Source organism: Elephantulus edwardii, unplaced genomic scaffold, assembly GCF_000299155.1.
Source record: "Elephantulus edwardii isolate Elephantulus edwardi_28Jun2011 unplaced genomic scaffold, EleEdw1.0 scaffold00208, whole genome shotgun sequence".
Classification (NCBI taxonomy): domain Eukaryota; kingdom Metazoa; phylum Chordata; class Mammalia; order Macroscelidea; family Macroscelididae; genus Elephantulus; species Elephantulus edwardii.
The window spans coordinates 2,353,589-2,370,744 of NW_006399958.1; the positions used below are offsets into that span (position 1 = coordinate 2,353,589).

General features: G+C 50.9%; 1 protein-coding gene across 1 annotated transcript; it reads left to right on the forward strand.

Moving 5' to 3' along the window:
• Positions 1-13,048: 13,048 nt before the first annotated feature.
• On the forward strand, positions 13,049-13,498 carry CDC42EP5 (CDC42 effector protein (Rho GTPase binding) 5). Its single transcript, XM_006897367.1, has one exon. The coding sequence runs from the start codon at positions 13,049-13,051 to the stop codon at positions 13,496-13,498; it is 450 nt and encodes a 149-aa protein (XP_006897429.1).
• The last annotated feature ends 3,658 nt before the right edge of the window (positions 13,499-17,156 follow it).

Consider the following 17,156-nt stretch of genomic DNA (forward strand, 5'->3'; position numbering starts at 1 on the left):
AGCAAGCAGGGTTGTATCATCTGAGTCTTCCTCCAATCCAATCATTGCTCCTCCCAAAAGATCTGTTCTGCATATAGATTGAAAAGGTATGGAGAGGGACATATCCCTGATATTTTTTTCTTTCTTTCTTTTTTTTTATATCCCTGATATTTTAAACCCTTCCCAATTTTGAACCATGTAGTGTTCCTTTGCTCTGATGACTGCTTCCTGGTCTAAGTATAGGCTTCGCATAAGCACAATCAAGTGTTCTGGGATTCCCTTTCTTATCAGAGTCAGTCACAGATTGTTGTGATACACACAGTCAAATGCCTTTGCATACTCAATGAAACACAGATTAAGGGAAACCAATACTAAACATTTGTAATAAACTGAATGCTATTTCAGGATGTGGGGGAGGCATGGTTCAAGCTAGAGTTCATCCTGAGGCATCAAGTTAATCCTTAAAGGTTTACCAGATTCTTGCATTTGCTGATCCCTCCCTCCTGAGTCAAGCAGGTTTTCAATAGAAAGAGCTTGGCTTCATTTGCTTTGAATTCTCTTTGTGATTTACTTCCAGATAATTTTCAATAAAGATACAGGGAAGCTGGAATGGGGGTCCTCAGTAGAGAACTGCTGGCCCCCCTTTCTTCATGCTCTCTGTTTTATCTCATTCCTGGCTGTCTGTCTCATTATTAATAATTATAAAAATACTTTACCCTCGGTCTGCAACAACAGATAGTCATTCCTCCGGTACATTAGTCATTAATGATCTTGTCTCTACCGGTTGACTAAGTAATTTTCTGTTTTCCTCAGAGTGGAGGGTTCCTGGGTGCCACAAATGTTTAAGCACTGCTCTATTAACCAAAATTGTTTTAATTGGGAAGCTCCACCAAACACTGTCCACCATAGGTATCCATTACCAAGTTTGACACATCAGTGTCACAGTGTTCAGCTTCACAGCAACCATGAGTTACCTCTGTACAGCAATGCACAGACCAGTGCTATACGACGTAGAAGAATGTTTGACAGGAAAACAATTTGAACCAGGCCTGAGGTCCGCAGATTAAAATCACCCCTCTGGGGCTTGGTAGCATAACTTTCTGTCCACTAGGCCAACGTAGCTCTCTCTATGTTGTCGTTGTTATTGTTGTTAGGTGCCGTTGAATCGTAGACAATTCATAGTGACCCTCTGAACAAAAGGCCTGAGCACTGTTCATACACAGAGTTTCCGGAGTCATGGGGTCTCTGGTCAGGGCCACCGCGGAGGCATCTACCAGCCACAGGGAGCCCATCTTTAAAGGGGGTGTGACAATGCACCGTGTGATGATATGGGCTCCAGATGCATCCATCCGGTTAGAGGTCTGCATGGTTCTTGGTGTTAAGGTGGGGTTGAGGTGAGGGCAGGACTAGGGGGAGTCAGCAAAGTCTGATCGGCCATGAATTTACTTTGCCAGGAGAAGGTGTTGGTGTATCATTTGTGTGATTAAAAATAAGCTTACAAAAAAATAAAGTAGCACAACAAATGCTGGCAAGGTTGTGGAGAAACTGGAACCCTTATTCACTGTTGGTGGGAGTGTAAAATGGTGCAGCCCCTGTGGAAAGCAGTATGGCGCTTTCTCAAAAAGTTGCAAATGGAAATACCGCTTGATCCAGTAATTCCATCACTGGGAATTTACCCTAAAGAAATCAGAACTGCCATCCAAGTAGATAATACACACCCAAGTTTATCGCGGCTTTGTTCACAATAGCAAGAGTTGGAGACAACCTAAGTGCCCATCAACAAATGAATGGATAGAGAAGCTGTGGTATACTCACACAGTGGAATACTATGCTGCATTGAAAAGCAAGTGACTCATGAAATAGTACTCAAAATGGGTGACCCTGGAGGACATTATGCTGGGTGAAGTATCCCAGTCACAAAAGGACAAATACTGCATAGTGCCACTGTTGTAAAACAGGACTGACATCAGTGTTGGGGGGGAGACTGAGAAAGATGATAAATTATATATACTGCATTGAAATAGATGAAGGAGAGAACTGTTTAAAAGGGATATGCGATTAGATATTCTTGTCATGACAGGAGTCCAGAATGAAGGCTGCATAATGGAGTGGACTTGGAGGGAGGGATTGTATAACAACGTAAAGAGTTTTTCTTTTACTTTTCAAAGAGAAGAGTGTACTGGGGTGAGGAGGGGAGCTCAGGGAGAAAAGTGCAACAATGAATGAATGGAAATCCAAAGTCTCTGTAAATTTTCATTAAAACTAATAACAATTTTTAAAAAAATAAAAATTTTTTTAAAAAGGGAAAAAAGATACCTTTTGAACTTTGAAATGAAGCCACTCCCAGGGCTGTCTTTCATCCAAAATATAATTTGACTTGTAAAATAAATATTGTCCCCCATGAGCAAATAATGCACCACAGGGGCTAAATCAGTCAATATTTATGCAAAATGAATTTGTAAAGAGGTGCAGAGAAGCTGGATTAATGGGAACAGAACAAACAGAATGAATATGATCAGAATATTGCCACGTTATAAAAAAAAGTATAACCCCTGTCATGGAATAATTTGCTTAAAAATTGTTAAATGGGAACTTAATTTGCTGTGTAAACTTTTACCCAAAAAAAAAACAAACAAAAACTTTTACCCAGAATGCAATAAAATATTTAAAACAAAAATAATTAGCTAGCAAAAAATAAAGTAGCATCAAGTTTATTAAAAAAATAATAAAATTGTTGTTCTGTGCCGGAGTGAATCACACAGGAGATCACCCGTCTTTCTCCTGAGGTGCGGCAGGAGGGTTTGAACCCTCTGGGTTGGTTACCACCCCCCACCAGCGCCTCCCCTTCCCAGGGGCTCCCAGTTCTCCTGAGGACGCCTGGCCCTTCCTCACTCTCTTTCTCTCCCTCCCACTCAGCGACCGGCCCCTGTCCTCCGAGCTCCAACAGGTCAGCTCTCCCGGGTCACTGGTGGACTCTGAGTTGTCACCAATTGTTGTTGTGGGGGGGCAGTTGGGGCATTTTTTTAAAAAATGAAAGTTGACAGAGGCTTTGGATTTCCATTCATTCCCTGTTGCACACTTTTCCTCCCTGTCCACCTTCCCCCACCCCACCGCAGTTCACTTTTCTCTTTGAAAAATTAAAAAAAAAATTCTTTCGTTGTTATATAATCCCCTAACCCCCAGTCCACTCCACTATGCAGCTTTCATTCTGGACTCCTGTCATGACAATAATTCCTAATCACATATCCCTTTTAAACAGTTCTCTTCTCCCTCATCTGTTTCAGTGCAGTACACATCATTCATCCCCTCTTTGTTTCCCCACAACTTCGATGTCAGTCCCGCTTTACAGTGGCACCATGCAGTATTTGTCCTTTTGTGACTGAGATATTACACTCAGCATCATGTCCTCAAGGGTCACGCATTTTGAATAATATTGCATGAGTTCCTTGTTTGTCAATGTAGCGTAGTATTCCATTGTGTGAATATACCACAGCTTCTCTATCCATTCATTTCTTGAATTGGGGTCACCAATTCTTTTCTTTTTTTTTTTTTTTTGCAAATAGGTACTGTTGGAACCAACTGGTGCAGGAGGAGATTGCCCCCCCTTCTTCAGGGGAGCATCTGGTGGATTCGAACTGTGTGCCTTCAAGATTGCAGCACAGCTTCTTGCCACTAGGCCACCAGAGCTCCGTTGCCATCAAGTTATTATTATTATTGTTATTGTTATTATTATTATTATTGTTGTTGTTGTTTGTGTGTATACTGTCAAACCAGATCTCACTGGTACGGGAGGAGATTGCCCCTCCTTCTCCAGCAGAGCGTCTGGTGGATTCGAACCACGTACCTCTGGGATTGTAGTGCAGCTTCTTGTCACTTGCCATCAATTCTTGATCTGCTTTTGAGACAGCACAGAAACACAGTGCCTCCTCCCCTGACTTCTGAAACACACCTCTCTCCTGGTTCTTTGCTGCCTGCAAGCAGGACCTTGTCTGCACTATTTGCCTTTTACTTCTATCTCCAGCGTTGCTGCGCTCCAATGTTCTGGCACCGGCCCTGTGTGCTTCCTGTACTCCAGCTAAGACAGAATTTTCCATAATCTCTTACTATTACACAGAATGGAAATGGTTCGGTGGGGAGTCTTGTTCCAAACCATGAAGAATCCAAGATGGCACCAGAAGAGCGTTAAGCCAAAACGTGGTGCCCTTCCGAGCCAGGGTCCCACCTGGTCACCTCTGCCACGGCAGCTCCAGGGGACCACCTCCAGCTTCGCTGTCAGCCTTGTTCTCCCCTTTGTGGGTCTCCATATCGACAGACACCCCCTCATACACCCAAGACTGGACCTGAAGGTCATTGAAGTAGGCAGAATGGACCTTTACAAAGTTCACAGCTTAGACACCTAGAGCTTCTGTAACAAACATCACCAGTGGGTGGTTGTAAAGAACAAAACTGGAGCTTTTCATAGACGTTTCTCCATCTCTTGTTCTAAACCTTAGAGCACTGTCATGTTACATGACAAAGAGCTTGGAGCTGTCATTAAGGAGATGGATTTAGGATAGGAATTATACAGAAAAACCCAACAAAATCTCTTTCTCCCTCCTCTCCCTCTCTCCGTCTCTCTCTCTTCCTCTCTCTCCCCCTTTCTCTCTCTCTCTCTCTCACACACACACACACACAAATTGTCACTAAGTCATCTGTAGCTCACGTGGGTGGCGGGCATTTGTTTGAGAGCAGAAATGCTACTGGAAACTCCAGTAGCTGCCATCTTTCAGAAGGTGTGCGGGTAGCATAATGCATTACATGTAGGATTACTAACTGGAAGGTTGCTAGTTCAAATCCACCAGTTGTTTTCCGGAAGAAAAATGAGATAGGAGTGAGAACTGGCTGGATGACATTAAGTTTCGGGTTGGGAGATGCTTCAGAAATCGTCTACCAAGTGACACTTGGAGTCTCAGGCACTTCTGGGTGGAGCTAAACTGTCAACCTGTTTAAATTATTTTGATGGGGAAAAAAACAAACCCCAAACAAACAAAAAACCCCCAAAAGTTTTCTTATATGCACACATATAGGAGGCAAAGAGTCTGTTTCCTAAATGTTTCTTCGCAAAGGAAGATAGTTTTAGCTGGACTAAGGAGGTGGGGAGGGGAGAAGCTCACGTTTATTCAGCAGTTTTCAGAGAGAAAGCCAGTGTTAGAAAAAAAGGAGGTTTATCAAATCCACAGGTGCATGCAACTGGTCTCCTAGATGGTGTCTTGCTGGAGGTAATCAGCCATCTGGCCAGAGAGCTGACAGCTGACAGAGGGAGCCCTGGTGGCCTAATGCTACCCAAAGGTACCCGGTTCTAATCCACCATCTGCTTCCTGGGAGAAAGATGAACAATCGCTTCCCGTGCAACTTACAGCCTCCAGAGGGTCATTCTGACTGGGCGGTGCACAACACTGGGCCTGCGCTGTGTGTTCTTCTCTTTCAAGGTGACGTCTATCTGGTTAACTGCCAATATTTGAGTTACTAGACACGTGGTTAATTGTTTGCACCGCTCAGGAACTGACAGGAGCCCTCCTAGAGATGGTCCGTCCTCCCTGGACCTCCCTCTCCTGTCCCACCATGATGCTCCCTCTCCTGTCCCACCAGCCTCCACCCTGGACCTCCCTCTCCCATCCCAAAATGCTCCTACCTGGACCTCCCTCTTATCCCACCAGCCTCCAACCTGGACCTCCCTCTCCCATTTCTAAATGCTCCTACCTGGACCTCCCTCTTATCCCACCAGGCTCCTCCCTGGATCTCCCTCTCCCGTCTCACCAGCCTCCACTCTGGACCTCCCTCTCCCATCCCACCAGCCTCTACCCTCTCCCATCCCACCAGCCTCCACCCTGGACCTCCCTCCTCCCTCCTCCTCAGCTCAGTCCAGTAATGGAACTGGCCCCAGAAGACTTCTAGCCCCTTCCAGTTACTCTCTTCCTGTCTGAGCAAAAGATCGAGCCCGGAGCGATGCAATGCCGGGTGCACAGAGGGCTGCCCTCGGGCAGGGGGAGTTACAAGCCACTGTCCACACAGGACTGGGCTGTCCTCCCAGCCCAGCCCCACTTCCTCTCCGGCTCTCTGCCCTTCCTCTCTCGGTCTCTCCTTCAATCCCCTCCCACCCACCACCACCAGCAGCAGCTGCAATCTGGAAGAAATTACTCTTCCAAACACCCAGACTTGCCCAGTTTCAGGAAATTCCAGGCTGGGCAGGGGAGGGGCCGGGCCAAGCCGAGGGGCTCGCCCTGTGTGTCCCCCACCCCCGCGGCGTGTCCTCCTCCACACCCCACCCCACCTCCCTCCCGCCCCACACTCAGCCCTGAGGGGCCCGCCCACCAGCGCCCTCTCCCTAAAATCCTACTGCAAACTTTTCGGGGATCCGGAAACCTGGGAGGGGCCTGGCCTTAACCGTCCCTGGCCCTGGGCTGAGCGGGACTGGGCGGCGATTCGCGGGGCTCCTGCCATGGCCCCGGGGAGGGGCTGACAGGTCACCTCGCGGTGCAGGTAGATGAGGGACCCCAGTTCTGGGCTGCCGGGGGGGGGCAGACTCCAGGGCCTGAGGAAGGAAGGACTCGGTGAGGGGGACTCCTGGGTCGTTGAGGGCGAGGGGGCTGGGAACCAGATTCTAGCTCTGAGGAAATCAAGTGCAGGGGTCCCAGACTCCTGGGTCTGAGGCACGAGGGGCCGGGGGTCCTGGACTCCTGGCTCTGATGGGGAAGGAATGGGGGTGAAGACCCCTGGATCTGAGGAAGGAGGGACTGGGGGTCAGGACTGAGGGTCGGGGGGAGGAGGGGCGGCGAGAGAAGACCCCCCCCTCGTCTGCAGAACTGGCGTTGGGGACCCCTGGGTTGGAATGGTAGATCTCGGAGTGGGGGGGGACTCCTGGAGACTGAGGAAGAGGAGGGGTCCAGAAACACCTCCTGGACCCATAGACATTTCCTCCACCAGGTAGATCCCGCCCGGAGGAGGAGGAAGACGTCGAGCCTGGAACCGGAGGGCAGGGCGGGCCCAGAACCCGGGAGTGGGGGCCCCAGATCCGGCTGGACCGTGCGTCCCCCGCCCAGCGCGGGGCTCCAAGGTGAGGGTTGTGGCGGGCCGGGTGGGCGAGGGGAGAACCGACAGCCCAAGGCCGAGCTGGTGGACGGAGCCCCGGCTGCAGCCACGTGGCCTCGGGATGCGCGCTCTGCAGTGCTGAGGGGGGCTGGGGTCCCCCAAACCCGGGCCCCTCGGCCCCACCCAGCTCCCCCTCTCTCTCCCAGGGCGGGGGAGGGGGAGAGAACCTGTCGGGCCGGATCTGGAGCGAGTTGTTATTTCCGTGTTGTCCGGGCTGGGAGTGGACAGGGGTGAGCCAGCTGCTTGCTGGCCCCTCACTCCTGCAGCTGGGGCGGTGGACGGAGGGGGACGCCGCGCGGGGGTCCAGCCCTGTGCTTTCTGCGGTTACATGTGATGAGCCTTGGCCGGTGACAGGGCTGTGTCCGAGCTTGACTCCACTGTTTGAAACCCAGCAGCCCTTCAGGACAAAACTGCAAAGATTTACAACCTGGGAAACCCAGGGGCCAGTTCTCTGTGCCGTTGTCGCTGGCTGTCTTGGAGGAAGGGGTACAGGGTTGCCCCTTAGTGGCGAAGATGATGACTGTAGGTCTCACACACCTTGAACATGCGGTCAGGAAGGGCCAGTCCTGGGGAAGAGACTTCATGCTGGGAAGGGTGGGGGGTCAGAGAGAGAGAGAGCAAGACCCTCGGCGAGATGGATTGACACGTATCTGTAACAATGGGCTTGGCTATGATGGGATTGGCGAGAATGGTGGACTCAGGACAGGGCAGGACGCAGGACACAGCACAGGATGCAGAACAGGGCAGGACATAGGACACAGCAGGGCAGGATGCAGGACATGGCAAGGCAGGACACAGGACACAGGGCAGGACACAGGGCAGGACGCAGAACACAGGGCAGGACACAGGGCAGGACACAGGACTCAGGGCAGGACGCAGGACACAGGGCAGGACGCAGGACACAGGGCAGGACACAGGACGCAGGGCAGGACATAGGACACAGGACACAGGACACAGGGCAGGACGCAGGACACAGGACAGGACGCAGGACACAGGACACAGGGCAGGACGCAGTGTAGGACGCAGGACAAGGCTGGGATCGGAGTCGAGCGGCTGGAGGCGCCACCCGTCACCGCATGACTCTCTGGGAATGAAAACAAAGAAAAACCCCAAACAGTAAAGAGTGCAAGGAACTTCCTGGCTTTTACATCAAATCAGAACACGATGTCCCCCTCCCCATGGGTTGCACCCTACTTTATAATTGTTGTTAGTTGACATCCTGACGGCCCCAATTCACGACGACTATAGGTGTAATAAGCGAGCCCTGAGGAGTCCTGGGGTGCTGCAGGCCACTGCTGTGTCTGAATTTACTGTTGTGGTCACTGGGGGGGGGGTGTCTCTCAGCCAAGGGGCCCTCATCCTCCATCATGGCATCAGAGCACGTCCAGCTGTTTCCACCGGGGGTTTTTTGTTTGTGAACTTTGGGGAGCAGATCACCAGGCCTTTCCTCCTAGTCTTAGGCAGCTCCGTTGACACCTGTCCACCCCGTGGGTGACTCCGTGAGATACAGGTGGCATCACTTCCTGCCTGGCAGCTGCACACCAGCCACCCAGGTGCAAGGGGGCAGGAAGGGGTGGGTCCTGCCCTCAGGAGGCTGTAGTAGGACCTTTGGACTTTGCGTGGGTTTGAAATCTAATCTCCTATGTTGGCTACTGTGTGACCCAAGACCAACTGTTCTGTATTTGCTCTGTGACCCATTGGGGCTGTTTCCAAATCTCCACATCTGGCAAAGAGACATTGTATTCATAACCTCCTGGGTTATGATGGGTTTATTATTCATTTCGATGAAAATTTACAGAGACTTTGGATTTCCATTCATTCATTGTTGAACTTTTCCCCCTCTGCACCTCTCCCCACCCTCGCCCCCCGGCAGTTCGTTCTTCTCTTTGAAAAGTAAAAGAAAAATTCTTTCATTGTTATACAATCCCTCCCCCCAAATCCACTCCACTATGCAGCCTTCATTCTGGATTCCTGTCATGACAAAAATACCTAATCACATCCCTTTGAAACAGTTCTCTCCCTCATCTGTTTCAATGCAGTGTACATCATTTATCCCATCTTTCTCAGTCTCCCCCCAACCCCGATGTCAGTCCTGTTTTACAACAGTGGCATTATGCAGTATTTGTCCTTTTCTGACTGAGATATTTCACTCAGCATAATGTCCCCCAGGGTCACCCACTTGGTACAATATTTCATGAGTGCCTTGTTTTTCCAAAGTGGTGATATTTTTAATAACCTCTTTTCGGTGGGAGAGTTGGGCAATGGATAAGGAAGATCAAGGATGAGTAAGGCCTTTGAACCATGGTGTTGGTGCAGTGCATTGGACGCCCTGTGGATGGCCAGAAAAGCAAACAAATGGGTCTTGGAAGGAGTGTAGCCGGGGTGCCCCTCGGAGGCGAGGATGGGGTGGCTTTGTCTCTCGTACTTTGAATGTGTTACCAGCAAGGACAGTTCCCTGGAGGAGGGCATATTGCTGGGTGAGCTGGCGTGTCAGTGCAGGAGACAGACTGGCACAGGGACTGAGGATGGACGCCAGTCCAGCAGGGGCTGTGCCCGTTCTGGGTGGGTTCTCTGTGAGTGGGGGCCCATGGAACAGCAGCCACCACCACCAGAGCGTGGTCACGGGCGTCTCCCATCACCTGACATTGTTGGGTTTTCATTTTTGTTCCATATTGTGGACTCCCCTGGGGGAGCTCGTGGTTGGAACAGAGATGGGTGTCCTCCCTTCCTCCTGGAGCCTTGTCAAATCGAACCTTGGTTCCACAGTCACTGGCAGAGGTGGGGCGATGTGTTTTGTGTGTGCGCGTACTGTCAAATCAGATCTGACTGGTACAGGAGGAGATTGCCCCTCCTTCTCCAGCAGAGCATCTGGTGGATTCGAACCGTTCACCTCTGGGATTGCAGTGCTGCTTCTTGCCACTAGGCCACCAGAGCTGCCTCGGCAATGCGTTTTTAAATTATTTTATTTCATTTTACTTTATTATTTTGTGTGCGTGCACCATCAAATCAGACCTGACTGGTACTGGAGGAGATTGTCCCTCCTTTTCCAGCAGAGCATCTGGTGGATTTGAACGGCGTGCCTCTGGGAGCAATGTGTTTTTTAAGGTTTCTGTTTTCTTTTTTTTCTCCTCAACATTAGCACTAGCTTAGCGGCTGACGCTGCTGTAAATGAACACGCACAGGGTGTGGGTTTCACACGAGCTCTGTCTCCAAGGGAGCCTCTCAATCGAGCTGGTAGGTGGTCTGGTGCCTTCGACTCGCCCACAGTTCACGTGACTCTGTGAACGACAGGTCTGAACCTGGCCCTGTCCTCAGCACCCCCCATGCTCCAGTCCCTTCTTACCTCAGTGTGGATGCATCTGGTTGAGGGGCTGCCACTCTTTCGTTGACCCTCCACCTTCCCAAGCCTCCCAAGAATGTCCCCACAGTATATGAGACCGTCCTTGCCTCTGAGGAACCCCATCACTGCACTGCATCCAGGACAGACTTGTCTGTCCTTCTGACTGTGTGTGAGGCACTCAGGGCTCCTCTGCAGCACCTGTTTCAGACGCTCCTGGTTCCACCCACGCTCACGACCACCAGGCTGTTTTGGACTCACAGCTGACCCTCCAATGGGTCTCCCAGGCCCATCTTTCTCCCCAGAACAGCTGCTGGATTCGAACTGCTGGCTGTTCCATTAACAGTCACGCTCTTCCCCCCACCCCCCAATTAATTTTAATGCAAGTTTACAGAGACTTAGAGTTTCCAGACATTCATGGTTACACTCTTCTCCCTGCCCAACCCTTCCCCCCAATTCACTCTTCTCTGAAAAGTAAAAGTCTTTCATCGTTATGCGACCCCTTTCCCCAAAGTTCACTCCACTGTACAGCCTTCATTCTGGACTCCTGTCATGACAATAATACCCAGTCACAGATCCCTTTTAAACAGTTCTCTCCCTCATCTGTTTCAATGCAGTATACATTATTTATCCCCTCTTTCTCAATCTTCCCTCAACCCTGATGTCAATCCCGTTTTACAACAATGGTAGTATGCAGTATTTGTCCTTTTGTAACTGAGATATTTCACTCAGCATAATGTCCCCCAGGGTCATCCATTCTGTGTAATATTTCATGAGTTCCTTGTTTTTCAATGCAGCGTAGTATTCCATTGTGTGAATATACCACAGCTTCTCTATCCGTTCGTTTGTTGATGGGCACTTAGGTTGTTTCTAGCTCTTTGCTATTATGAACAAAACCGCAAGAAACAAATGGTGTGCATATATCTGCTTGAGGGGCAGTTTGGGTTTCTTTAGGGTATATTCCCAGTAATGGAATTGCTGGGTCAAATGATATCTCTAATTGCAACTTTTTGAGAAAGCGTCATACCGTCTTCCATAGTGGTTGCACCATTTTACACTCCCACCAACAGTGAATAAGTAAGGGTTCCGGTTTCTCCACCACCTCGCCAGTATTTGAGTTTGCTGTTCTGTTAAATTTTGCTATTCTGACTGGGGTGAGCAGTCACGCTTTTAACCCCTGTGCCACCAGAGCCTTTAGGATAGTAACCAAGACCTGCAGGGCAGAGCTTCCCATGACATTTTCCATTTTCCAGGGTGTGAAACATTAAGGGATGACCCCCCCCCCTTTCATTCCTTGGAGGGAGAGTGGGTTTGAACTACTGACCTTCCTGTTTGTAAACACTTAACCCACTGTACCCCCAGGGCTCCTTCCTAGGTTCCTGAGCTGTTTGCACCCTCCTGCAGGGCGTCCTGTTCTTGTTGTGTGCCCTCTAGCCAGGGCCGACCTGTAGCTGACCCTCCAGTGGGTTTGCACAAGCCGGTCTTGCCCCACTAGGGGGCAGCTGGTGGGTTCAACCCACCCACTTCTGGCCAGACACAGCCACGCCTTACCCACTATCAGTGCTATTTTATTTTATTCATTTTCCAACTTGGAAAATGTACACAGAGAGAGGGAGAGGGAGTCTGTAGTTCAACGCCCATTTAGAGAGTTTACCAAATGATGAGGCCCGGATTCTGAGTTTGTGGGGTTCACCCAGAACCCGGCCCTCTGCGCTCCAGTCAACTGGGATTCAGGGTGACGCTGCAGGACAGGAGGGCGACTGGGACTCGGGGTGACCCTGCAGGACAGGAGGGCAGAGGCCAGAGCATTCCTGCGCTGGGGCTTAATGACTACCATGTCCTCCTCCTGCAGAGGGTTCAAACAGGCAACCCTGAACTTAACAGCCCAGCATTTTGTCGCTCTCCCACTTTTTGAAGTGTGTCCCCCACAGTGTCCCTCCCAGAAGTGCCATCACAGGTGACCAGGGCCCAGGATGAGTGCTCACATTTCTATGTATCTTCCAATCCCCTGCGGTCACGTGAAAAGCTGCTAGATCACATGTCACAAGGGGCCAGGATCACACACCTACACCATTCCTTGCCTTTATTTTTTTTAAATTTTATTATTTTTTGAGTGTGTACCGTCACATCGGATATGACTGGTACAGGAGGAGATTGCCCCTCCTTCTCCAGCAGAGCTTCTGGTGGATTCAAACTGTGCACCTCTGGGATTGCAGTGCAGCTTTTTGCCACTAGGCCACCAGAGCCCCCTGCCTTTTTTTTTTTTTTTTAAGGCATTAAAAAAAAGGTGCTTTTTTTTCCCCCTAAACAAAACCCTGAGAAGTTGTGCTGTTCACAGAGCCCTGAGGGCATAGTGGGTAGGATGTAACCAAAGGCAGCCGAGGTCTGGGGGTTCGAATCCACCAACTGCCCGCGGGAGAAAGGCGGGCCACCTATGTGGTTTACAGCCTCGGAAAGTGTGGGGGTCAGCTGGTCAGTTCGGAGCTGACAGCGGTGGGTTGGCACGCAAAGCCTTCCTGTGTTTGACTGTATGTCCATCTATCTGTCCCTCCATGGAGCCCTGGCGGCAGATGGTAAGCCCTGGCTGTCCCTCTGTCCCCACAGATGTCGGTGCTGAAGCAGTTGGGACCCTCGCAACCCAAGAGGCGGCCGGAGCGCGGCGTCCTGTCCATCTCGGCGCCCCTGGGCGACTTCCGACACACGCTGCATGTGGGGCGCAGCGGCGACGCCTTTGGGGACACCTCGTTCCTGAGCCGCCACGGCGGGGGCCCTCCCCCAGAACCCCGTGTGCCATCCACCGAGGTCCCTCGCTGCACTCCACCGCCCTCCATCCCACAGCCCCCCGCACCCGAGCCCAGGACCCCCGCTGACCCCCTACTGTCCTTCCACCTGGACCTGGGCCCCTCCATGCTGGACGCGGTGCTGGGCGTCATGGACGCGGCATGCCCGGGGGTGGCCACCAAGCCGGGCCTGGACTCCCACTCGGCCACCCAGCACCCCCACCCTGGGGCCAGCCAGCCCCACGCGGGTCTGGAGCAAAATGAAGGCCTGTAGCCCCCTTCCTCTACCCTTGCATAAACCACCAGCTCTCTAGGGCTCTACCTGCTCACTTTGGGGTGCGGGGACTCAGGGAGAGTGATGGGGTGCAGGAAAAGAGTGAATAAAAGCGGCAGGGGTGATGAGATCCTGGAGGAAGAATAATGAGACCCCCCCACAAGGGTAGAGGTGGGGTTGATGAGAGCCAGGAGGGGTGCAAGGCAAGAGTGGTTGGTTCCAGGGGTGGGTGATGGGATTCCCCCAGGTAATGGAAGGAGTGATGGGGGGGATGACAGAGAGTGGAGGGCGAGGTGATGGGGTCTCCAAGATGAGGGAGGAACAGGTGGGAGCTGGGGGAGAGTGATGTAGGGGCGATGCAGCCCTGGAGGAAGGAGGGGTGGGGAAGGAATAATGGGGTGCTGGGTAGTCGGGGGCCTGGAGGCGGGGTGATAGGAAACGCAGGAGGGCTAACAGAAGTCTGGAGAGGAGGGATGGCGTCCTGCTCTTTTAATAGGCTCGGCAGGGAAGGAGGCAGGTGTGTCACTGGAATCTAGGTGCAGCCCAGACTCCCTGCGTGCTGAGGTGCGCTGCCCCCCCCCCACGGGGCGCGTCAGGAGGTGGGCGCTCCCCCCCCAGCCTCCTTCTGTCCTCAGTTACTGAACAGCTGCATTGGCCGCCAGTCTGGCCTTAGGGACCAGGTACTCACGGGGTACCTGGCTGTGGACTCTGCCCAGGTGGACCTTAGAGCCGCCCTTTGTCCGGGAGCATCTGCAACAGGAAAAGGTGGGGATCCCTTCAGAGCCTCAGCGGGCGAAGCACCCAGTTAGAGGCTCCTTGCCTGAGTGGCCCTGGAAGCCAGCCAGAATCAGATCTCAAATCGGAAGTTCATCCAGCCCAGCAGAGGGCGTTGCCAAGTTATCTCGTGGGCGGGGCCAATATGTAAACACCCTCCGTGTGGGCGGGGCGCATATGTAAATAGGGCGATCTTAGGGGCCTAGGGCTAGGACTGGATCTGTTTGTAAATAATGTGACGGGGAGGGCACATATAAGGTGACTAGAGCCGCAGGCAACTCGACGGCACATAACAACAACAACAACAACAACATGGAGCAGGGCTAGTAGCATGTTAATAATGCAGCCTTGCAGTGTGGCCCATAGGTGGTTATTACACATGCCAGTAACACTGCCAGGTGGAGTCACATATGTAGTAAGTAATGTCACATGGAGGTAGAGCTCAGATGTAAGTAGTGCATCTGTGGGTGGAGTATTGGGAATAACTCCAGGTCTTAACTATTTCATTTTGCTTGTTTTCCCAATCAGCACTCAAAGTAATAGAAATCAAATCTAGGGGAGCTCTGGTGGCCTAGTGGCAAGAAGCTACACTACAATCCCAGAGGTGCACGGTTCGAATCCACCAAATGCTCTGCTGGGGAAGGAGGGACAATCTCCTCCTGTACCAGTCAGATCTGATTTGACGGTACACACAAATAATTGTTTGTTGTTGTTATGTGCCGTCGAGTCGCTAGCGACTCATAGCGACCCCATGTACAACAGCCCTAAACTCTGCTCTGTCCTGTGCCAATCACACTGCCTCTGACACTACCATCCCGATTACCCCAGTCACTGAATCAATCCACCTCATAGAGGGCCTTCCCCTCCTGCGCTGTCCCTCCACCCTCCCAAGCATGATGTCCTTCTCCAAGGACCGGTCTCTCCTCACAACATGTCCAAAGTATGTTAGACGGAGCCTCAGAATCCTTGCCTCCAAGGAGCCACCCGGTTTAACTCTTTCCAGGACAAATCTGTTTGTTTTCCTAGCAGTCCATGGTATTGTCAATTCTCTTCTCCAGCACCACAGCTCAAAGGCATCAATTCTCCTTCTATCCTCCTTGGTCATTGTCCAACTCTCTGATGCATAACAAGTGATTGTGAAGACCATGGCCTGTTTCAGACGCACCTTAGTCTCCAGAGAGACACCATTGCTCTTCAGTACTTTGGAGAGGTCCCTAACAGCAGACTTCCCCATGGCAATGTGCCTTTTAATTTCCTGCCTGCTGGTGCCAATACTGTTGACTGTGGAGCCAAGCAAACTAAAGCTGTGAACAATCTCAATCTCTTCACCATCCATCCTGATGCTGCCAATTGGTCCAGTGGTGAGAATCTTTGTCTTCTTGACATTGAGCCTCAATCCATATTGTAGGCTGCAGTCCTTGACCCTCTGCAGCAGGTGCTTCAGGTCCTCTTCAGTTTCAGCAAGCAGGGTTGTGTCGTTCGCATAACGCAGATAGTTGATAAATCGTCCACCAATCTTGACCCCACATTTCTCCTCATAGAGCCCAGCCTCCTGGATAATCTGTTCTGCATAAAGGTTGAAAAGGTATGGAGATAGGATGCATCCCTGGCGTATGCCCTTCCCAATTTTGAACCATGAAGTGCTCCCTTGCTCTGTTCTGATGACTGCCTCCTGGTCCAAGTATAGGTTTCGCATTAGAACGATCAAGTGTTCTGGGATTCCCATTCTTCTCAGAGTCAGCCACAGTTTGTTATGATCCACACAATCAAATGCCTTTGCATAATCAATGAAACACAGATAGACATTCCTCTGGTATTCCCTGCTTTCAGCTAAAATCCATCTAACATCAGCTACAATATCTCTAGTACCACGACCCCTTCTGAACCCAGCCTGGACTTCTGGTAGTTCTCTGTTGATGTGCTGTTCCACAAATAATTAAAAGAAGAAAAAAAGAAATCGAATCTGAAGACATGTTGCGTGGGGGAAATCTACTATCAGAGATCTCTACAAAGTGCTAAAGCGCAATGATGTCAGTTTAAAAGACTAAGGTGCACTTGGCATGGTTGTTTTCAGTTGCTTCCTGTATGTCTGAAAGTGGGACAGTCGGTAAGGGTAACAGCAGAACTGATGCCTTTGAATTGTGCCGTTGGAGAAGAGTTGTTATGTGCCATCGAGTCACTTGAGACTCATAGCGACCCTATGTACAACAGCCCTAAACTCTGCTCTGTCCTGTGCCAATCATACTGCCTCTGACACTACCATTCCGATTACCCTAGTCACTGAATCAATCCACCTCATAGAGGGTCTTCCCCTTCTGCGCCGTCCCTCCTTACAACACGTCCAAAGTATGTCAGGCGAAGCCCCAGAATCCTTGCCTCCAAGGAGTAGCCTGGTTTAACCCTCTCCAGGATGAATCTGTTTTCTTAGCAGTCCATGGTACCAACACTCTTCTCCAACACCAAAGCTCAAAAGCATCAATTCTCCTTCTATCCTCCCTGGTCATTGTCCAGCTCTCTGGCGCATAACAAGTGATTGCAAAGACCATGGCCTGTATCATACACACCCTAGTCTCCAGAGTGACACCATTGCTCTTCAGTACCCCGGAGAGGCCCCTAACAGCAGACTTTCCCATCGCAATATGTTCTTTTATTTCCTGGCTGCTGGTGCCAAAATTGTTGCCTGTGGAGCCAAGCCGACTAACAATCTCAGTCTCTTCACCATCCATCCTGATGCTGCCAGTTCTTGACATTGAGCCTCAATCCATACTGAAGGCTGCAGCCCTTGACCCTCTGCAGCAAGCATTTCAGGTCCTCCTCAGTTTCAGCAAGCAGGATTGTGTCATCTGCATAACGCAGATTGTTGTTAATAGATCTTCCACCAATC